Source organism: Chaetodon trifascialis, chromosome 3, assembly GCF_039877785.1.
Source record: "Chaetodon trifascialis isolate fChaTrf1 chromosome 3, fChaTrf1.hap1, whole genome shotgun sequence".
NCBI lineage: Eukaryota > Metazoa > Chordata > Actinopteri > Chaetodontiformes > Chaetodontidae > Chaetodon > Chaetodon trifascialis.
In genome coordinates, this window is record NC_092058.1 from 20,089,884 (window position 1) to 20,112,851 (window position 22,968).

The window sequence follows — 22,968 nt, forward strand, 5'->3', positions numbered from 1 at the left end:
AAAATTAGGCTGCTATGTTTCAGTGACACACAAACACACAGAGAGAAAGCTCCTCTGAGAGAAGGGGAGAGAGAGGCAGCATGCTAGCAGAAGCTTCTCACTTCAGCAAACTCTCATATATTGCAACCACATGGGAACATGCTAGAGGCCAGTTTGTGGAAGACTCCGTAGCCGTATGTGCCCAGTCAGATATTCTGATGGAGGAAATGAAAAAGCTATGTCTGTTTCCGGTGAAATCAAAAAATCAAAATGTGAATGACAAAATGTGCTTAAACACAGAAATCTGAAAAAACTGAAAATATAACTTGTGTTGAAATTAGGCCTCCGTGAGGTCTTGAGGCATATACTGTGTAATTTAATCTGAAAATCATTTGATTGAATTAAAACCCGTCATGTGGTGGTACTGCACTGACAGCAGCCTCTATAAATGATTTCTGCCACTGTTTCATCTGGTGGAAGCATTTTTGATGTCAGTTTTAGCCCACGAGGGCATTAACTGTCCCGCTGATTTCCTGATTATGTTGTGGGCCACACCATCAATTGATGTTTGTAAGCAAAAATGTCAAATCCACAAATTAAATGATTATATTAATAACAGGGCTTTAAATAGAAAAGCAGCACTCTTAACATGGTTTGCCATTTGTGCTATTATTTATTCAGACCTTATTACTCTCTGCTAAGCCTCATAATACAGGTTGTTCCTCTCTCTGTGCAAACTCTCCTCTCTGGTCTCTGGTCTTGTGCAGGTTCCACCAGCTTTCCACGGTTTGTGTTTTTTTTTCCTCGTGTGGTGTCAAATAAAGCATCTGTTTAAGGGATCACGTAGTAGCCACAGGGTGCAGAATGTTAAAATAAATTCTCTGTTTAGATTATAGACTTTATCAGTCCAGCCTCACGCTCTGCCTTTCCTATGGATGGAACATGAGGGGATTTCTGTGGTCTCTTCACAGAAGGCATCAGAGTCTTTGAGTTTTCCTATATGTAAATTTGAGTCTTCATGTAATCTATCTGCTTTCCAGCATTCTGCTCCTATTTGCATTTTATAACCATCTTGATGAATGGACATAATGTCTGATTCATGTTTCAGCTACGCACAGTTGTAAATTGGCACTACTTTGGACAGTTTTTCTTTGCAGCCCCGTAACTTGATCTCTTCTGATACGCTGTTTACGTCACTGGGTGAATTCCTCCTCACAGACAGCCCATTTGTTTCCTCTCTTACTGATACAGTTCAGACTGTAAGGGAAGTATCCATTGACTGGACAGTTGATTTGTTTGGTAGATAAGTGAATGAGTGGCTCTGCTGATAAATAGTGTAGTTGGACGCAGTAATGTCAGACAGGCTGAGGACAGAGCACTGAATGAATGAAGACGTTTGACTGAGTCTTTTTTTGTGCAGTAGAATCTGCTTTTTATGTTGAGTGCTGGACTCACTGCGTGCAATTCATTTAAGCCCACAGTTCCCACAGTGAGAGCTCAGCGTTACATTTTTAAACCTGTATGGTGACCGTAAAACTAAGCAGTGTAAAATAGTCCAATATTAATGAGGCTTAGTACTAATTGTGTACTGTCTAGTTCATACTTTTAAAGGAGTAAACTGCACTTGTCATACAGTGTAATGCTGTCCTTGCTAGACAGATTTGTCTGAGTGGTGTCTGTCCTTCCTGTCTCCATGGTTAATGTACCTCTCGTGTCTCCTGTATAGCTGTGGGGCACATTTGGTCTGGCATTAGTGGTGCAGATAAACGTCCTCCTTCAACTTCTCAACTATACTCGGTGATAAGAGTCAGATGGTCAACAAAATGCTTTACCCATTTCGTCACCTGTCTCGTGATCGAGCCTCTGAAGTGTGGAGCGAGTGTGTGATTTCATTTAGGCACCTGTGTGGAACGGTATGTTTGTCTTGATTAGATTTTCTGCTTTACAGGACGCTTCCCTCATTCTGCTTGTGTTCCAGCTTTCATGCAACAATGTCCCTGTGCTTTCATGTACAGTTTGAAGCGTTCTGCTCTGGACATGCTGAGAAAACTTGTTAGTCAATTCTTGGAGTGACGCTGATGAGCACTTAGAGCGATGCTTCAGACTGTTCGACTGTAATTTGTTCACCCTTATTTGAGCCCACATGATTAAGCCGTAAATATCTGCTTTCCCTCTGTCATCTGTAGGCCTTTTTTCCGGCCTTTCTCATGTCTTTTCCTCCTGTTATCCTCCTCCCTCTTTTCTCCTTCAGTCTCTACATGCATAACCACCTGTAAGAAGGCTGCTCCTCCACCAGTGCCACCCCGGACCACCTCCAAGCCCTACATTTCTGTGACAGTACAGAGCAGCACAGAGTCAGCCCAGGACAACTATCTGGACCAGCAGGACAGGAGGTCGGAGGTCAATAGCCAGTCAAGCCACGCTCACAGCAATTCCTCTGACAGCCTTGACAGCACCCGTGCCAACAGCCTTGCCCGGGGCATTCCCCGCCCTCCACACATCATCCCCACTCCCATCGCCACCCCGAGAGAGCCAATCGTCCCCACCACCTCTAATGCTTCCACTGAGACAAGTGACTCAGCCGTCCAGCATGAACCCCTGAAATCAGGATTAAATAAAGGGAATCTTGCAGCAGAGGAGCCCCTAGTTGCACCAGTACCAAGGCGGAAACTGTCCTCCATTGGCATACAGGTAGGTGATGGGCCAGTTGCACTAAACAGGGCTGGTACAGTTGAATCAGTGCTGTTGCCACTTATTAACAGTTACTAACACAGTCAAGACAGAGTCCTAGTCTTAGTGTTTTTCTTAAGTGTAGGTTGTTCCGCCTGTTGAGCTTGAATCCAGGGAAAAAAGCTCATTTTTAACAGTAATCCTCTGCGGTGCATTGCTATGTCTTAGTATGTCACCTCAAGCCCAAAAATGTGCTTGCAAGCTAAAGGTCTCAACAGAGTGAGCATCCCTCTATCATTAGAGCTGGCCGCTGTGGAGAAGGCAGAAAATGCATAGTTATGTTCCCCCTCAACCATAACTTTCTGTTCTCTGTTTGCTGAAATAACAGCCCTTTTCTTCATTTTCCAGACCCTGTACATGAACAGAACTCAGTCAGGGTAGCCATTAATTCTAACAAATACATCATTAAAACCGAGCACAAATTTGTACAAATTTTCTCTGTATTTTTCTGTTTTTCTTTTGGTGATTTGGTTTTATCACATGGACAGTTAATGTTTAAAATTTTGACTTGGTCACAGATTATGCTTTTTTCATTTCACTGTTTATTTGTTCTAAGGTTGACTGTATTCAGGAAGTTCCACGAGAGGAGACCCCGCCACTGGCCAAATTTCAGTCAATTGGAGTACAGGTGGAGGACGGGTGGCAGTAAGTCCTCTTCCTGTCCTTGTAACAATGTGAGGAATTTATATTATAGCCACACACACTGCTCTTACTACTCTTTCCCTTTCCAGGAGCTATGTCGATGTCAAAGCAATGTGAATGTCAGTTTTATGTCAGAAAACTATCTTTGTGTGTTGTATTGATGGCGTTGAAGTCGATTCCTGGCATGAGAGTTTACTACTGAAACTGGTCTGTGCCTATTGTATATTTCAGACCTTTTCTAGGTTACTGCAGTGCAGTTTGGGTTCTGTCCTCGTGATGTTTGAATGCCAGCAAGTTTTGTGACACCGTCCTCTCATATTTTTGTACCCTTGTATGCTGCATTTGGTGTTTTGGGTGTAGCAGCTGTTCAGACCTGATTTTTTTTTTTTTTTTTTTTTTGTCTACTTTGTTCTCCCCATGTTTTATTCAACTTATATACATGTTTGTGCTATGTGGCAGTCCCTCAGCTGTGTGGGGTTTTTTGGTTCAACAATTACCAAAATATGGCTTACCCTGTGCTCTTCCAGTCTGATGCTGTTCTTGTCCTCCTCTGATATTAGTTAAGATTCTTCAATCAAGCAGTTGTAGTGTTTCAGTATCTGACTGAATCACCACTTCCTTTGTGATAACAGGAAATGGAAATAATGTGGAATCAGACAACTGTCATGTTCAGCCTGTCCGCTTGCCATATGAAAACAAGAAGCTGGACTCCCAGTCATAAGATGCCAAATGCAAGTTGATGCCAGTCTGAGTTCTCCCATTATCACGTATACAGAGCCCAGTCTCTGATCGATCCTGTTTATTCACATCTATATTGACCAGCAGAAGGGACTCTGTGTTGAAACTAAGCATTGTGTGTTTGTTCCAGTAATGGAGCCATCATTCTTGAATAATTTAGTGTTTTTCTATCCACTGGTGTGCACATAAAAGTGGACAAAGAACACTAAGTTGGCAAAAGAGTATTCTTGTTCTACAAAAGGCCCATCTGTAACAGTGAGTCTCACCCTGTTTGTTTCAGGCTCAGTGGCTCCAGTAACATGGCCTCAAAGCAAGAAACAGACTCAGACACACACGACATCCCTTTCATCTCCCATGTCAATAATGTCAAACACTCTGAGAAGAAAGTCATGGTCAATAGTGCCAGCCAATCCATGAGCTCCCCTCCTGGACAGGACTCTTTAGACAATGGAGACAATGCTGGTGACATCTCCTCACCTCCACCGCCCAGGCAGATCCTTAACCGCTCCACCACACGAAGTAGCTCTTCCTCCTTCTCAGAAAGTCTGGACCCAGCGTTGGACCCCTCGTCTCTTCCACCTCCAGACCCTTGGCTGGAGAGTGGGAATGGGAGTAACAGCAGTGTTCCCCAGAGCGGAGGAGGGGGAACACTGTGTCGGAGAGATGGCCACTGGTTCCTGAAGCTGCTGCTGGCCGAAACAGGACGCATGGAAGGCTGGTGCCAGCAGATGGAGCAGGAGACCAAAGACAACCAGCTCTCAGAGGAGGGTAAGATTATCAGGGTACACACAGGCAAGGTGATATTGTGAAACAGTGAACAAGGCTGTTTTGACAGGTTCGTCTGGTCAGCTTGCTCACTGTAGTGATCATTGCACAATCCAATCAATCCTTGACATTCCCTTACCAAAGTACTCAAAAAAGATGGAGAGTTGTAAAGATATGCTTCATTATCTACTAGAGATACAAAAATGGTGATGGTGTGATCCATTTCATTGATAATATTCAATTACATTTATACGGTTTACTCTTGGGATTGCATATTGGATGTCCATTTCTGAAATGAAGGTGAGGCATTTGGCCCAGAAATGGCAGAACAAAGCCAAATGTACAGTCAAAGCGTTGCTGAAGTCAAGCACGAGCAGGCCCTCTGAGTCAGTCCTGTGTCTTGAGCCTCTTCCAGAGGTCTGCTGGTCACTGAGGCTGAACCCCATAACAGAGCTCGGTTATAAGGTTCTGTCTCAGGTCCTACAATCGCTCTATCAGACATGCACAGCATGGAGGGGATGAAGCGGTAATACCTGGGGTTAACACACACGAGCACGCCTGTAATCCCCAGAATTACACAAATCTACTCTGGAACTGATTAAACCTCCAGATTAGATTAGTGCTTCAACATCAGCAGTGAGCACACACACAAACAAACGAACGGCAGGAAGAGTTTGGATGCTCAGTTCATATCGGAAGCAGTGGATCATTGTATAAACAGGGCTGTGAGTGTGTGTGCGCGTGTGTTTGTGTGTCAATGTATTACTCAAGTTGTGGGGACATAAATCTGTTTACATAGTCATGATATTGGGGGCTCGCCTTCCTTATGGGGACAAAACCAAGTCCCATTAATGTGAATCATTACATTTTAGGATGAAGACTGGGGTTAAGGTAAGGTAAGATTAGGTTAAGGTTAGGCTTATGTGTAGGTCTTCTGGAAATGAATGTAAGTCTATGTAATTTCCCCAGAAATTATGGATGTGTGTGTGTGTGTGTGTGTGTGTGTGTGTGTGTGTGTGTGTGTGTGTGTGTGTGTGTGTGTGTGTGTGTGTGTGTGTGTGTGCATACTTACAGTGAAGTGGTCAGCATTAAATCTCATGTAAATCTGTACCTCAGAGCTGGATCTCACCACACTATAATCACATTGCCATAACTTTGCAATCCAATGATCAGATAGGAGTCCCAATTCTGTCAGGGCAGATGTTTGTCCTAGTTTTCACACAGCAACAGACGAGCACAGTGACCACTGGCAGACAGAAGGCTGGAGTATCTATATAAGCTTAGATGCCTTTGAAAGAGGATAACATTGTCCAATAGACTGTAATCCCCTTCATGCCATCCAGTGGTGTTGGTTGGGCAATACATTACAAGGCACACTTCATGTTTAGACACCTGTGGTAGGCTTTTTGTTTGCATCAAACCAGAGCTGTGTATGTAAGCCAGAGAACATTTGGTGTAGTTGAGGCTGTTGCTGTGCCTTTGATATGGGCAGGTCTTGGTGTGTATGCCATGTTTTCTAACTACAGCAGAGAAGACATCGTTTGTCATTGATAGCTTGAATAACAGGATGCTGCCGAGATAAAGATGTGTTGTTGTTGATGATGTTGACTGTTGTTCTCTCTTCAGTGCTGGGAAAGGTTCGCAGTGCAGTAGGAAGTGCCCAGCTCCTGATATCCCAGAAGTTCCAGCAGTTCCGGGGACTGTGTGAACAAAACTTGGTGTGTATAAAGCCTTTCTGTGTCGCTTCCGCTCTACAGGTCTGCACGAGCATGAAACTCAGACTCCCATCAGGCATCCCAGACCCATGTTTTATAAGACCGAACCAAACTCAGTGTTATATTTTGGTTATTTTGTCCTCTGCAAAATATTCTTGCCTCGATGCACATGAAGGTTTTCAAACAAACAGAACAGTCTAATCTGGGATCGGCCAATGATGCACAGCATATTAGGCCTACACAGACTAATGCATGGTGGCCCACAAGCACAAAATACAAGAAGCTTATAATAAGCCAATAAGCCATTCCTCTCGGGTGATGTGTTATACTGGAAATGGCATTATACCAATTGTAGCCATCTACAGCACATGACACGACAACACTACAGCATCTTAAATTAGTAAACCATCTGTTTTGCCTGTTGTTCGATATGAAGCTCAGTTTGCCAAATGCCAAACTGGGCACGAATCGGTACGTACCAAAATGACCCAATCCACACATGAAGCCACATCACATCAGCTGTTCACTTAAAGCTACTTTCCAAAGCCGTCATTATTTCTGTGCTATTGACAGAAAAAGGGGTTAGTTAAGCAGATCAGCAGTGGATGCCTCATATGCACTGATACCACTGTACTCCTGACTAAGCCATCTTGTCTGTATCAGTGTGTAAGTTCCTTCACTGCTTTTGCAACAACTAAACATCTTTTGTTTCGCATTCAGTAGCTCTCCAGAAAAGTACATTGACTCGGTCAGGAACACAATCATAATCAATAATTACTCTGCCTTTTCATGGACTTCACAGGCCCATTAGCATAGCAACGTATCAACGTAGCACATTTGTTTTGCTCAAAATGTCTGGACATCACCACAGTCAATGCAGCTGCTCGAGTATGAGGAACTGAGTGGAGCCCGCACCAAGAAAAGCCCGTCTGCCTGGAGCATTGCAAACAGTGGCTGTGACAGAGGGAAAGAAGTCAAAGCAGGATTTACTTAACATCTGTCTGGCAATCTGTGCAGGCTTTGCACAGACAATAAACACAGAGGCAGCTGTTTGGAAACACTGAGGGGTTATATCTGTTACTTTAAACCACATCGTGACACTGGATCCTGAATGATCGCATGTCTTTTTAGTTCCTTTCTACTTCTCTGCTGCTTCACGGGCTTATTTTGCTTGTTTGTGTTGAAGCATTTATAACATGTTCAACATTGTTTTAGGCTACCAAAAAAGGCTGAAGCTATGTTGTGATTCTTAAATTTGGTCTGGAGATCAGCTGGGACAGAAGATTTGAGCTGTGACATAGCTCCCTCTAGTGATGAATGTGGAAAGAGCAGCACTGGATGGTGAGCTTGTTCAGCATGCAAGTAATGCAATGCTGAGGTGTAGCACGGTAATAAGCTGCTGTAATTAGCCAGTAAATACCTTTTGTCAGGGCGCCCTGACCATGATCCGCAGCCTCTGTGGTTTGAGTCTGGCCCAGGGAATTTGGTTGGATGTCGTTCCTCATTTCTCTCCGTTCTGTCTCATGCCAGAATGCCCCCTAAAATAGTCAGTAACATTGCACCAGAACCACCATCTCTCTCTAACCACACCTAAAGCAAAGCAAAAAAAAAGATACAGTACAAACACACAGTCCGTGCTGTCGAGCCCAGCAGCCGGGAGCTGCAGCAGAGAGCCTGATTTTGGCCGACCACTTCATAGCTGCATTGCCAGAATGGATTTGAAGATAAATAACACTGTTTTCAAACCAGGAGCACCAAAAACAGATGTGTGGTGGAGGGGACCCACAAAACTGACCCACAGATACCCCACCCACTGCCCTGATTCTCACATTATGGACACTTCTAGATTGAAGTATTTTTAGAAATATAGCCTAGTTTATACATGCAGAATCTTCTCGAATTAACTTGAGTAGAATTTTCCAACTCTTATCTTACTTTTTTGTTCTTTCTATTGCAAACCTGATCCACATCTGCAATTGAAGACCAGGGACACATTGAAAGTAGACTCAGTCATTTCTGTGTTTGGTTTGTCTGTTTCTTTAAGGCCAAAAGCTGATTTGTTAGAGAATTGTGTTGGACATGAAATGTCTGGACTGCAACACTGACCGTGTCTTCTCTCTCCTCATCATTTGTTGGTTGTTCTCTCATTCTCACCCCTTTTCTCCCTTTTTTGGTCAGAATGTGAATGCCAACCCACGGCCCACAGCCCAGGACCTGGCTGGTTTCTGGGACCTGCTACAACTCTCCATCGAGGACATCAGCCTCAAGTTCGATGAGCTCTACCATCTCAAGTCCAATGACTGGCAGTCCGTGCCGTCTGCGGCTGCCCAGTCGCCCCCTGAGCGGAAGGTACTTCCCACCCCTGCTGCCCAGTGCCCTGGCTGGGGTAGGAAAGCCGCCGAAACCGGCCTCTCTCCTCCCACCACCACCGCCATTTCTCCCACTCTTTTTTACCTCCCCTTTTGACTTCCCTGTCCCTGCGTGGGATGGACTCTAACAGGGCCTCCCTGTCCAGTACAAAGGGACCAGAGAGATCCCTTTAGGCATGCATGGAAAACTTCATCTCAAAGAGGGCCATCGTTGGTGTGTTTTTAAATGTAGAGCCCTGCTTTGAGCATGCATGTGTCACTTACTGATATGTGTGTTGCAGTGGAGCACGGCTAAGATGCACTGGCTCATGTGTCCGAATGCAGTCTTGCTTTTGTTCCTTCTGCTTAAACGTCTTTGCTTGTGTTTGTTTGCGTGTCTTTGTCATTGTTTCTAGCTCTTTCTCTCTTCTGTGTGTGTGTATGTGTGTGTATGCGGGCTGTAGCTGAGATGCCCTTGCTTTATGTTGCTTTGCAATGCAAATGCATTGACTGTGTGTCTTGTGATCCTTTTATTGTCCTTTAAATTTGAGCCATCAATTCACGTTACCATCAATTCATGTTGCCATGTCATGTCTTTGAAAATTGTCATATCAATGACTGTTTTTCTCAGTGTTTGCCTCTTTTTACCAGTTGTCTATCTGTCTGTTTTCTGTTTTTCACCTTAATCCACTAAATGTTATTTCAAGCTTTAACAAAAAGAATCTGCACTGACATAATGTCTTTGTCAAAGTCCTGTCTGCTAAACCTGCCTAAACCAACCTCTCGAAGACAGCTTCCACATTACATTTTCTCACTGTCTTGTATCTGTCTTTTCTCCTCCTTTTTCACACCGCTTCCTCCGTCTCTCCTCCTCTGCCTGTCATGTTCATCACTCCCAACACCGCAGGACGAGGAGAAGGCAACCCCTCCAGCGTCAAAGAAGCCCGGTAAGGGACGACCGTTGCTGGGCCGCGAGAAGAGCGCCGACTCCTCGTCCACTTCTTCTTCGGCTTCGGCAGAGAAGCAGAGACAAGAGGCTCGCAAGCGTCTGCTGGCTGCTAAAAAGGCTGCCTCGTTTCGCCAGAACTCCGCCACAGAGAGCGCAGACAGCATCGAAATCTATGTCCCCGAGGCCCAGACTCGCCTCTGAGAGAGACAGTGAGAGGAAAGGATATAGGGTCGGATCAAAGGACAGATAAGTTTCTCTCAAATACCTGGAAGAAGGAGAGGAAAACTTTTGTGATGCAAATGAGCTACTCTGAATAAACACGGATGGAGGTGGGGGGGGGGGTCAGATTCCTAGAGATTGGGGTGGGGGTGGATTTGGGCATTTCTGACACTTACAGTTCAAGGCTGGTCCTGGTGGCATCCAATTATTTAACAAACAGAACATGAAAAACTTTGGTGGGCTCGACAGACTTTGAAGCAGGAGACTCCTCGTTGGAGGCTGCCATTGAAAACCTCAGCTGATGAACTTTGTCATTTCTTGTTACTACTCTTGATATCATGAACTTGTTAATGAAGGTATTGTTATTTCGATGATTATATCCTAAAGAATCTATATGAAGACTGTTTTAAATGTCCCTCTATCTTGGCTAGAAGATCTATTAAGTGGACAGAAGGCAAACATTAAGGCTCTTCTGTCTCCCATCGTCCTCCTCTCTTCCCAGGTCATTGGCCATCTTGTAGCTTTGCACAACACCACCTTGTGGCCATGGCACACACACACACATACATACACACTGCACTCACACACAATGCAAACCCACACCTATGTATGTCTTCCTTGTATTTATTTGTTTACTTTATTCATCCTTTTGTATAAAAAAATTGTTTTGATCTGGTTATTCTGAATATTTTTGGTATGATGAAATTGAAAGTCAGATTTGATGGGGTATATGTAGAGTTCCTAGCAATCAACTCTCGTGTGTGTCCTTCAAAATGTTGTTGTGTCAAAGATTTTTAACACGGGCTAGAAGCTGTAAAGTTTAGTTTCTTACTGGTTTTGAATGAAAGCACATCCCGAGCATGAGGATCTCCATTTCAGTCAGAATGTCAGTGGCCACAATATCGCTGAGTATTATTTTCTGTGTAGGGAAGACATCTTCGACTCCTTTTTAGTCTGTTTAGCTTCTCTCTGTCCCCTTAACTTTGTTTTCCATGTTTGTGCTGTAACTGCAGATGCGTGAATATTTCAGTTTTGCTCCATTTGGCTGTTTGATGCTTCTTTAAGTGCTTTTATTAACCACACTTAGCTTTCAACTCGTACATCTCAAATGAATCTAAGGCTGTTATTGAAGGAATGCAGCAGGCTGAGTATGCAGGATGATCCTGTGTTACTGTTTGTGGGGACACACATTAGGACGTGCATTTTTATACTTTGTTTCCAGAAGCGTTTTGATTTATTTTGCCTCCCATCTCTCAACAAAATCAATCTTACTTCTTTGTTACCATTAGTGTTTCCCCTCATTGAACATCATGCGAAGTACCTGCACTTTTTTATTCAAAGAAAAAATATTTAATTAAAGCATTACATACATTAGTCATTGTGTTTTCATCATTTATTAAATTCTGCTTGTTTTTTTGTTTGTTTTTTTGTTTTGTTTTATGGAAGACTGCATTAGCCAAAGATGAATTCACTGTTTCAAATTCATCTCATGTATTTAAATGTCAGCAGCAGGGAGCTCAGCAGTCACTGTGCTTAATGTGAAAGTAGTGGACTGTAGCCACAGCACAGGCTTAACGTTTTGATATGCACACACACAGAAGCTTTACTAGAACTGCCCATTGTTACAACAATACTGAGTGACTGTTTTGCAGCATTCAGGACCCTCCCCTTCTCAGCCTGCAAACTCTGCATCTTTAAAAATGTCCTTTCTGACCTCTAGAGGGCAACAGTGGTTAATTTCCAATCCAATATACAGTACTTAGTCGTGCACTGTATGCACACAATGGAAAGGCGTTCACACCATAAGGCCACATTCAGCCCTGCCCTGCTTTGCATGACGGGGACAAGCTGTGTGGATTACACATATTTACTGTCTCACGTGGAGCCAGTTTTGAAACACAAAGAGGTCTGAAACAAGGTCTCTGGGAGTTATTTGTGTAAACACAAAATAAAGATTTAGTACATATCCATCCGTAAAGCCAACCCTGACATACCTTACATCAACCACAGTTGTTGGCCCGTCTTCCTCTCACATTTGGTTTCTTCCAAACGGTAAGCAAACAAAACCCGACTTCCCGATTAGATATGTTAAACTAGCGCAGTGTCACTCCATTGCTTTGGCTGCTGCAGTGCCTCTTTCTCACCCACTGTGACCCAAAAATGCAGCCTGCATGGGCTTTGAATTGGAAAAGCCTGATGACCACCATTCTTTCTCTGTCTTGGCGAGAGCTTTCTCCTGATGGCGGGCCTTTGTTTGCCTGCTGTGGATGACTCTCAGCAAGGAGAATGGCTCAGGGGTGTCAATAGCCTGTTCCCTGGTTGCTGTCAATTGTCGTTGTTAGCACCTGAAGGCCTTTTGTGTGACTCAAACTCCGTCGTTAGCTTGATTTGATTTCAGACTGCCAGGAAGAAGTTGTGTGTCTGACAAGTTGTTTTCCTCAAACGAGCTGTGTGGTGTCAGTGAAGGTGTCTCCCAGTTTTCTGTAAACTTCAGATTGTCACGACACATTTTGGATTATGTTGTGTATATTTGATATTCAGTCATAAAATATAGAAATCTCAAGATAAAAATTCTTGTATGTGTAAACAGGCAATACATTGCAACAACTGGGTTTACTTTTCTTTCCTATGTGCAACCACTGCCAGAGTATTTTTAAAACATGTAGAATAACTTTGTAACATATTTACATGTTTCTTCCATTTCAGGCCCAAACCCTGCTGTCACCCTTCCTCACTCAAAACCGTAGATCTGTGCCTGATTTGAACGCACATCAAACACAGCGTGGCATCTCAAGTCTGCTGAAGGAAGGGGGTAGGAACACAGAGAAAGTCGCTGCGTCGTCTCACCCTCACAAACTGAAAGGCAATGCTTTACCAGCCAGCTAAAATACCAAGAGATGTCAGTGACATACTTACAGAGAGAAAAGAGCTTATCTCATGCATTTAAACAAGGCATCTCTCCAATACACACACATATCACTGGGACACACCTAGGCCTATTTCCTGGGTAGAGTTATCCATGATCCAAACAGCTGCACTGTGGGGGGGGTTTGTTCTGTAAGGCCATTGATTTGAGGGTGATTTGAGGGGGATGGTCTCCATGTAGGTTTGATGGATTTGGCCCTTTAAAGTCAAAATTGAGCATTTGCTTAAGCAGTGGCCCGTTACGGTAAAGCTTTATTTTGAGAAGGCGACTGGTTTCTCAACATTTGTATTCAGCTGCACTCTTTAACAGGCCTCCTTCAACCATGGTTAACAACAGTGAAGCTGCTGGAGTGTGTTATCATCCATACACACAAACAAAGTTTAAATGTTAAACAAGATCATTTTCAACAAGGCAATGGTCAAACTTGTGCCATATCTTATTTGATACCAACCCACTTTTCATCTTTGACATTTTCCTGTAAAAATGGGGTTGACTTCATTACACATTATATAAAGTTTAGCTGACCTTTCAAAATGTTTTATGCATTCCAGTACTGAGGGAGAAAATCAGTAGAGGCCACAAGACAAAGAGAAAAAGTTAAATCCCAGAAGTGCTGGGACAGTGGATCCACTCCTATGCAGTAGTCCAAAGGCCTGCTTGCAAAAAACAAACAAACAAACAAAAACAAGCTCATTAGCATCTCAGCAGCTTTGCTCCACTGAGTCAGGCAGAAAACTGGGAAAGGGGTGAGGGGCCGAACCTCTGCTTTTGCCAGAGGAGAGTCGTATGATATAGCAAAAAGCATCTGTAAAAATACTAGGAGAAATATTTTATGAAGCAAGCACATATTTTAAAAAACTAGGATCTGTTCAGTATAGTACTCTATAGGCTGTGTGCATGTCGGGGTCTGTGGGGGTTTAGTATAAAAGGGTTGTGAGTGAGTGGGTGTGTTGTGCATAAAATGAGATTTACCTAGATTCTTCTCACTATATTCTTGGTAACATTTAAAGTATATGTGCAATACTGAGTAAAAGGGTATTTGATATTAAGATGAACCTAATAACCTTGCATTTCTCCCCCTGTGCTTCTTAAAGTCGTCTTCTGTAAATAAGAACAAAAGCAGACTGAAAAGCGCCATCTTTTACAATGCTGTAGATCTATTTATACTACTTGAAAGTTGTTCACATGTATAATGGAGAGACGTAACATTCAATAAAATGCACACAATACTTTCTCAAAAAGTTCACCATGGCTGTATTTGCTTACTGTTAGCTGTCTGTTGACTTTCAGATGATTCAGTTTGTGGCTGTCATTTGTTTTGTTTTTTTTGTTTTTTTTCATATGATTGTCAATACTGTTAATCTTTTCAAAACCTGCTTGATTTGACTTGTACCTAGGTGTGTTAAGGCACATTTGTTTTAGTTTTTTCCTTTGCAGAAATAGTGACGGGTGATAGATTTGGACACATAAATTAAAGTAGTAAAAGCAGGTAGTCTGCAGCTCGGTATGGCGCTGTCTTTGTACCAGCTTCATTTTATTTTAAATGGGAGCTCCCGCTCATTTCAAAGCATCCCAGCACATCTGTAACACCTATGTATGAGACAAACAAACTGGACAATTGATGTCTAGATGTCACATCAGGAAAGGTTCCCGCAGTGGGAGTTGTCAGGACTTGGTTAATTACAGTATGAAGTGGACCAACGCGCTCACCAGTCGACGCTTTCGACCTTTATGATTTATGTAATGTTACATAAATCACCTCGTTCATGAACATTTCGCTCAACGTTACGTAAAGGCCGCTACACTGCGCTGGCTGCCACACAGGAACACAAATGGACCACCGTGGTTTAAAACATGAGTGCGCTGCTGTATGTGGACTGGCTTGTGTCGATGTAACCGTGTGGTTCCAACCGTGTTGAGAAAATAACACTGCCTCAATGACTGCGATATATTTTGAATGAAATGGTTCCTCCGTCAGTCACAATGTGACGGAGCCTGTCTGCTGTCCAGCGAAGTGCCGTGATTGGCTAATGGCTGCCCAGGAGGCGTAATAGAGGGCCGTGATTGGCCGACAGCCTTTGATGAGGCGGGCTCATTGCAGCTGCGAATGTCAAGATTGGCAAAGAGCTGGCGCTGCTCCGCGCAGGTAAAAGGAACAAGCGACACAAAACAGAAAACATTTATCCTGGTAGAAAGCGAGGAGTGCGATGGAAAGGGACTGTCCGGTGAAAGCTTATCGCGCGGCCGAACCCCTTCAGCGAGCTATTTAAGTCGGTGAAAAAGCGCAACACCTCCAGCTTCTTGGAAGAAAGTGCCGTTGTGTCAACCATCGCTTGGCTCGCGGGCACGCTTTGTACAGCGAGCAACTTGGACAGCTGCGTGTTCATCAACAAAAAAATGAAAGCATTGAAACGAGGTGAGTCGTGTTTTTTCTCACTGCCAGGCTCGTTTGTGACCCACAGAGAGCGTCTGCGAGCCCGCCGTGTCTCCGCTGTTGGCTCTGCCTGGTATGCGGGCTTTTTGTTGGGAGCAAATGCAGCGTGTGTTTGTGTTTAAATTTGGAGGGACAGCTAGCCAGCTAGTTATCTGCGGAGGCAGGCATGGTGTCCATCTGGCGGAGTGACATGCGGGAGGCTGTGCTTTCCTGCCTGCCTCCTTTGTGCGCAGCAGATGGCTAATTCACCGAGCAGCTCCTCGGTTTGCCCTGTTTAAATGTCACATTTTGTGTGTTTTTTTAATTTCACGTTGAGTCTGACCTGAGTTTGACAAAGCGAGCTGCTCTCAGGCTGTTCCTAACATTCAAATGCTCACCTCGGTGTGAGTGTGTTGTGAAGTTTATTTCACGGCTGAGCCTGCAAACTTTCCTCTGAGGACAATTTGTCCTTTAAAGCAAATAAATAATAAATGCTAGAGTCTCTTTCCCAGGACACAGATTTAGCCACTTGTTTGAAGGTAACGCTGGAGGAGACGTTATTTCTACTGAGCACACATCTGTCTAAAATGTGTGTGTGCTGCTCGATCAACCAAATCAATCCCACATTGACTGGGTGTAGATATTTTATGACAGATCTTTGAGTGTGTCTCCAGTGATCCAGTGTTCAGAGCTGAGGGAGTGCAGCTTTGTTGTGGGCCCGAGTTGGAGGTCAGGACATGTCTGTCAGCCTAATGAATGGGACACTGCTTCTGTGGATTTGCAATTTTAGTCCAGAAATTGTGCCGTAAAGAGTTTTAATGTAGAGCTGGGCGTTGTGACTGAAATCAATCATTAATCGATTAGATGTCCCCTATTTAATTAATCGACAATTTTAACGATCTATTCTCTGATTTCAGCTTCTTGACTAAATATTTTCAGGTTTCTTCACTCATCTATGACTTCATATCTGGGCTGTGGGCAAATCATTCAGTCATCTTTATTTTCTGGATTCATCAGCTAATGAATATAATCATTAGTTGCTGTCCAATAATCAACAATATTAACTGGAATATTTGTGGCAAAAGCAAAATCACACTGCAAAAAATCAAAGTGATGTTCAGTGCGATGGACCAGCTGATATTTCAGATCTGAGACAAACAAATGCTTCTGAGTGGTTTTCACTCACACAAGAATCATGAATTGGGACAAAGAATTTCATTCAGGATGATAAATCTTGCCATGAAACATGTTTCCACTGCAAACTGATAATCAGTAAAGCCCAGCCGCTGCTCTGACATACAGTTTTAGGTGCTAGGGGTATTCAGCTCATTTACAGAGACTGGGAGAAATGCATCAACTTTGAATTTGCACATTTTTACTTTCCCCCACTTTTCCAACTTGGTTCAGGACTTCCCTCGTTGTCGAGGAATGCAGAATTCAAAAGATTTGTCAGCTGCTCCAGCAGTCCTGAGCCAACGTTGCATGAGGCGACAACGGCCCCCTTTGCATGGTCAATAGGTTCCTGGGCCACTAGCTACTGTGATGTTGATATGCACACAATCTTCTTTGTGAAGACAGGCGCTGCCCCGGGGGTCAGGTTTCACCCAGCCCCAGAGAAAGACATTTACTGCATTCTGTGGCCCACCCCTGGGATCAGGCATGCTCCATTTTGAGGGGAGATTCTCTCCAGTGGCCGACCGTAGACTGACAAAAACCCCACAACAAAGTTCCAACCACAAAGCCAGTGTTTAAACATGCTCAGCCCTCTGAAGCTCTCGCGAACCTCACTTTAAAAATAGGAGGTTAAAAGTAACTGATGAGGTCTGGGCACTTGCTCACTGCTAAGTGTTAAATCAGTGCAAATTATTTGATTTTGTGTGTGAGCAGTCTCTGTTCACATGGCTCCCAGTAGTGTGAAAAAAGTGCTTACACTTTTTTTTTTTGTATAAATGTGGATCAAACCATACCCCTTTCTGCAGAAGCCAGCATGAGTGATCAGCCATTCACACAGCAGATCAGCAGAGACCGTCCCACAGTTCATAAGGACGTATGAAAAGACAACACTGTGTACAAACTGAGCAGCAGATTTAATGTAAACCACTAAACAACGCATGTGGAGCAGTAACAGTGCACTGACAACCCATCTCCTCGTCCTCAGCTCTGGAAGAGGAGCACTCCTCGGCTGTGTCGGACAGCGATGACGGCTCCCCGCTCGACCTGTCAGGAAGAGGGCTCTTTGGGAAGCGCCGTCGCCGCGGCAACCTGCCCAAGGAGGCAGTGCAGATTCTGCGAAGCTGGCTGTACGAGCATCGCTTCAACGCCTACCCGTCAGAGCAGGAGAAGCTCAGTCTGTCAGGCCAGACCAACCTCTCTGTGCTGCAGGTGAGAGGCAGATTTGTGTGTGTTTAGTTTTGTTCTCTGTGTTCTTGGAAGAGGAAATGACACTAGTGATGTTTTCTGCACTTTGGTGGGAGGAACTCATATAGTATGTGACATTTTCATTTATTACTTTCCATTTGTTTATGAAGCTTTATGAAACTCCAAGCTTTGACAGCTTTCACAGAAGTTTAATGCTTTGTCTAGTCCCCCTTTAAGAACAGTAAAAGAAGCAGTGCTTTAAATTTAGTCAAGGTTGCTTTGATGCTGAATATTTTGTTTTACGACTGCGACGCCCTTTAGCAGGTGGGAACAAATCCTCAAATTATTATTTTTATAGCACAAAAGCGTGACCATGACCTGTGCATCAGGTCGTGACTAAATTAAGCCTTCTAGCCAAGAAAAGGTGCTACAGTCACAATATCTCTTACACTGTGCTGACTCCTGTGACATGACAGTGAGACTAATTTTTATCAACATCAACAACAGCTGGAGAACTGAAAGCAAGCCCATAATCAGATGGTATCTCCGCAGTGTACTGCTGAGAATGACACTTTCCCAGCCTTCCCTTTTCACTTCATTGCATCAGTAGGAGACATTTCCTCTTTCCCTCTCAACACAAGCACGCACAAAGAGACAGGCTGTGATAGAGCAGCGTTACAGAGCAGCGTGAGGCGGCAGCAGAGTTTCTTGTTATGTAGTCAGTTCACTGGAATGCCTTTGGCTGGCTTCTCTGTGGCTCAGCATATTTGAGCTCAGACCTTCATTATTGCCAGCTGTCTGAGGGCTCTCATCTCTGTCTGTCTCACTCTCTTTCTTCCTCGTGTGGGAGGCTGCACCACTAGAGGGGGTAAGTCGGGCCCGAGCTGCAGATGTAGATGAAGGGAAATGTGTAGGTGGTTACTAAGATCACAGGCCTCAGATTGTTTTTCAGATCTTGAATGTGATGCAGGGGATGAGTTATAGATCTGTCTAAGTGACTGAAGCTGTCGGCAAAAAATGTATCTGAATCTGAAAATTGTGTTTTCCTTGATCTTTTTTAAAAAAATGTAACATCCATGCAAGCTGTCAGTATCAGGTCTGTTCATGCCAGACGTTCCTCCTCCTTCCTCAGATATGTAACTGGTTCATCAATGCACGCCGCCGCCTCCTCCCCGACCTGCTTCGCAAGGACGGCAAAGATCCCACCAAGTTCACAATCTCCCGCAAGGTTGGTGGTAAAAGTGAAGGTCACTCGTCTAATGGAGGTGGAGCAAGTTCTCCAGAAAGCAACTCATCCCAGCAGCGCCCGTCTGTCATCCGCTCTGTCCCCACACTGGACCTCAGTCTTCTTGGGAACACGGCAACGGCTATTCTGACAGGAGCAGGCTACCCTGGTAAGGAGGGGTCGGTGCAGGCGCTGATGAGGCTGGATACGCAGAGTCTGCTGAGGGAAGCGGAGGAACAGGGTGCTTGTCTCACCAGCACAACAATGGCAGCTAGCCCCACCAGTGGCCTCTTCAACACGCCTCCTCCAACTCCTCCAGAGCTGTTCCCCACCCAGGACTTCAGCGACTTGAGGCTCCTGGTAGATGCAGCTTTACAGAGGGCAGCGGAGCAGGAGAACCTCAAGAGACTCCAGGAGAGCCAGGACAGACCTAAAGAGACTGTAAAGACTGAACTAGTGGAGGCCCAGCTCAGTGATTACAGCAGTGACATGGGACCCACACCACCTCCAGAGGACAGCCAACAAGTCATGGATCCTTCCCGGGTGCAGAGTCTGATGGAGAAGGCTATGGCTGTTCCAGTGTCAGCTGTAACTTCAGCAAAGGCTCCAGTGCCTCTGTCCATAGCAGCCTCGGTGCCAGTCCCAGCGCCACTCTTGGTCTCAGCCCCAAGGGTGTCTCCTCTCCCGATTAATAAGGTTATCTGGAGCCCCTTGGAGAAGGACACTGCCAGAGGTTCCGGTCCAAACCAGCCCCAGCTCATCCCAGCTCAACTGCCAACCTTAGTGCCAGTGTCCGCCTCACTGTTAGGACCACTGAATTCTCAGAAACCAGCTGCTGCTCCCGCTGTCACCTCAGCTCCAGCTCCAGCCTCAGGCTCAGTCTCATGTACGCTGCCTATCACATGTCCCACGAACACAGCGGTGCTGGCTCCAAGGCCAGTCTCAGTGCCATCGGCAGTCCTTCTCCCAGCCACAAGTTCCACCTCCGTCACTGCCCCAAGCCATGCTTCATCCCACAGCATCGCACCTGTTCCAGCTGCTCCTTCTCCAGCTGTCGCATCTTTTACAACTGCCACAGGAGTCCCACTTTACCTGCCATTCCACAAATCCCCCTTAATCCCAGTCACAGTTCCATGTTCATCACCTGTTTCAAGCGGGGCGTCATCTCCATCACCTGTTCACACCCCAGTCTTTGCCTCTGCCCAAGCTCCAACTCCTCCCCCTGCTTCAGCCCCAGCATCCTCCTCCATGCCAACGGTTACTCCTCCTCTGGACCTGACTTCAGACCCCTCTCCTCCTCCTCCTCAGCCCTCGTCCACGAGCAGCACCAGCACCAGCAGTAGCAGTGGCAGTATGAATAGTCGGGCACAGAGGAGTTCAGCAGTGGTGCCCAGCGTTTGGAGCATGGTTCATGCTGATACGAGGCAGCCCAGCTCTCTTCAAGCAGTGAAGACCCCCATCACCACAGTGTGGGGCCCGCAGCACAGCCTGCACTCAGTGAGTGAAACTGTGAACTAGGAGCTGAAAGCACCTTTTTTATATATATACATCTGTGGAGGAGAGGAGCCAAACATTCCCTCTGGCTGGACAACACTGTATATAGGAGAATGTATCTTCATCACCAGTCCCTTTTTGTCATTATGGCCTGTTCCTGCAGATTACAGGCAATGAAATGAGATGCGTGACCCAGGATGAAGTCACAGACATGAAGTGTTACAGAGACTTGCTGTTTCAAGCAGCTTTTTATTGTTTAACATATGCTGTTCTTTGTTGGAGGCACCTGCTGGTAAGACCCTTTTTGATGCCGTTTCTCTTTAAGAACATTCCTCAGCGCAGAGCCAATGTGTTGTACAAAGCTTTTGATGACTTTTTCAAATCACTTTCCACATGACAATATATGAGCGAGGAGGAGGAGGATATCCCTTAATTGTACAGTTGGTGTAATTATCAGCACCAGCAGATGGCCTCTTCAGTAGCAGTACTGGACTGTATTGAATGTACAAAAGACATTGATATCATTGGCTGGACTGCCCATCATCTGTTCCCCTCCCAGGATAGAAATGAGACATGAGGGGTTTTTTTTCCTCGTACAGCATCAGCGTCATAGTTCTCTATAGTTGTGCAATTCACATGATTTTTTTTCAAGCTGTAGCCTGTCGTTTATTCCACTACATTTCCCTCTTTTTCCTTGGAGATGAGCTGAAAGGAAATTGATTGTACTGCAGCAAGCCTGACCGAATGACTCGCCTCGATGTGTCTGTCCCCATCCCACACCCCACCCATCTTCCTGTCTTTTTATAGCTAAGGGGATTCAGCAGCCCTCATGAACTGTCATCCCAACCACTCAACACATGCTCTTGAGTACCGCATGTCTGTTTGTTTGCCATTTCCGATCTATGAAAACGAGCCACGCTTTCTGTGTTGTTGCTGAGAATGGAGCAGTTATGTCTGTTTATGCGACCGTGATCGGTTGTGTGGAATTGTCTGCGATCACTGTTGAAGGGGAGGGGGGCTGTGGATATGGGACGAGGGGGAGAAGGTCACATTGGATCTGTTACAGAAATCAATTTCAGCGGAGAGGTGAGCAGCTTGGGTCCTCCATCAAGCTCTCACAGCTCCTGAGCTGAAACGTTACACTTGCTGTGAGGCATGGCGCCTTTTATCTCTGTGGTGCAAAATGCTTTAAACGTTGGTCCTCTTATTTTGGGGGCAATATATGAATTATCCAGATTTCCCTGTCGATTTGGGGCCTTAGGATTTGGTCAGTGTTTTTCAAAGCTGAATGTCTTACTAGTGGAACGATGAATTGATGCGTAGTGTCTCAGTAAAGCAAATGTAGCACATGTACCGAAATAGCTGAAATTTGCGGGGGATGGGGGTTTGTTTAGTTTTTTCTTCATCAGTACTTTCCAGCTATTTTTAGAAATGGTTTGTATAGAATTTCTAATCATCCATAAAGCTGTAGTTTCCATGAAACGGTCTTATCATAAACCACAACATCTGGCTGAAGGCCACCTGGATTAACAGTAGCATCGTGTGGAAAAGTTGCTGTCATGTTTACCAGTGTCACTGAGCCGGGCTTCGTTCAAACGGTTACATTTCGCATGTGCAACGACGACACGGAAGGAGAAAGTTGATGTTTAGTCGGAGTACTGCTGAGCACTGACCCCCACCCTCAGAACAACTTCCCTTGATATGAACTCTCTTCTTGCATTTCCACATCTTTTGTTTTGTTGTTTGTCCCCCCACAATGCCAGTTCCACTCTGTAGATGTCAGCGGAGGACTTTTTTCTTTTTGTGTTACAGGTACTCACCAGACTGATGTGCATTTATACCTCAATTTACACAGATCATGTCAGGCTTGGGTCATGTGTAGAATACTAAGTATTAAAGTAATATTTTTATTGTTCATACTACACCATTCCACTGTGACAACACCTTATCGGTTATGATACTGGACATGGCTGGCTTAAGATTAGGCAGGCAGGTTTTTCTGTTTTTGTTTTCTATAGCAAGGTTTATATGTGATCTTAGTTGCAGAATGGCGCTCCAATCAGATCAGACAATGTGATGATGCATGTAAATATTTTCAAGGTCATGTTTTTATTTTCTTTGTATTGGCATGAACTTTATCTCAAACTGTGTCGTTTCTTCACAGTCGAACACATTCAGAAATGTTTTTCACGCTCATGACTGACCTTTGGCAGTAAGACTGGCTGCTGTGCCTTAAACCTACGACTGAGGGATAATCTCCCTTTTTTTTAATATAAAAACTTCTCAATAGTCTGTGCAATATATGCCTTAAACTTTAAATGTGTGTTTTGTATAAGCATTTTAAGGAAATAAAAGTTCAGTTTTTTCATAAGTGCTATTTCGTAGTCTTCTGTTGCCTAAAAAAAGCTCAAACTGCATCATTGCTGGATGTTTAAGACCATGAAAACATTGTCTCATTAACCCTTTT

At 44.6% G+C, this 22,968-nt stretch overlaps 2 protein-coding genes across 5 annotated transcripts in view; both read left to right on the top strand.

The window, feature by feature from the left end:
* dlgap4b (discs, large (Drosophila) homolog-associated protein 4b) overlaps window positions 1-19,242 on the top strand; it is a 45,337-nt gene extending 26,095 nt beyond the window's left edge. For 2 of the 4 annotated variants that reach the window (XM_070959352.1, XM_070959353.1), the window contains 6 exons: window positions 2,231-2,670; window positions 3,266-3,354; window positions 4,370-4,857; window positions 6,481-6,572; window positions 8,748-8,918; window positions 9,825-13,393. In XM_070959352.1, the coding sequence (XP_070815453.1) occupies window positions 2,231-2,670; window positions 3,266-3,354; window positions 4,370-4,857; window positions 6,481-6,572; window positions 8,748-8,918; window positions 9,825-10,067 (1,523 nt within the window). In that variant the 3' untranslated portion in view covers window positions 10,068-13,393. Of the gene's footprint in view, window positions 1-2,230; window positions 2,671-3,265; window positions 3,355-4,369; window positions 4,858-6,480; window positions 6,573-8,747; window positions 8,956-9,824; window positions 13,394-19,220 lie in introns of those variants that run through there. The other 2 variants (XR_011602053.1, XM_070959354.1) reach the window with 2 other exon arrangements.
* LOC139329177 (uncharacterized) lies at window positions 15,109-22,866 on the top strand. The gene is made up of 3 exons (XM_070959361.1): window positions 15,109-15,427; window positions 17,583-17,806; window positions 18,915-22,866. Exons 1-3 carry the CDS (start codon window positions 15,409-15,411, stop codon window positions 20,523-20,525), a joined length of 1,854 nt encoding a protein of 617 aa, XP_070815462.1. The 5' UTR covers window positions 15,109-15,408; the 3' UTR covers window positions 20,526-22,866.
* The last annotated feature ends 102 nt before the right edge of the window (window positions 22,867-22,968 follow it).

Excerpts from the sequence above, each read along its gene's own strand:
- LOC139329177 (XM_070959361.1), top strand. Across the intron at positions 17,807-18,914 it reads CCAACCTCTCTGTGCTGCAG|ATATGTAACTGGTTCATCAA; the intron begins GTGAGAGGCAGA and ends CTCCTTCCTCAG.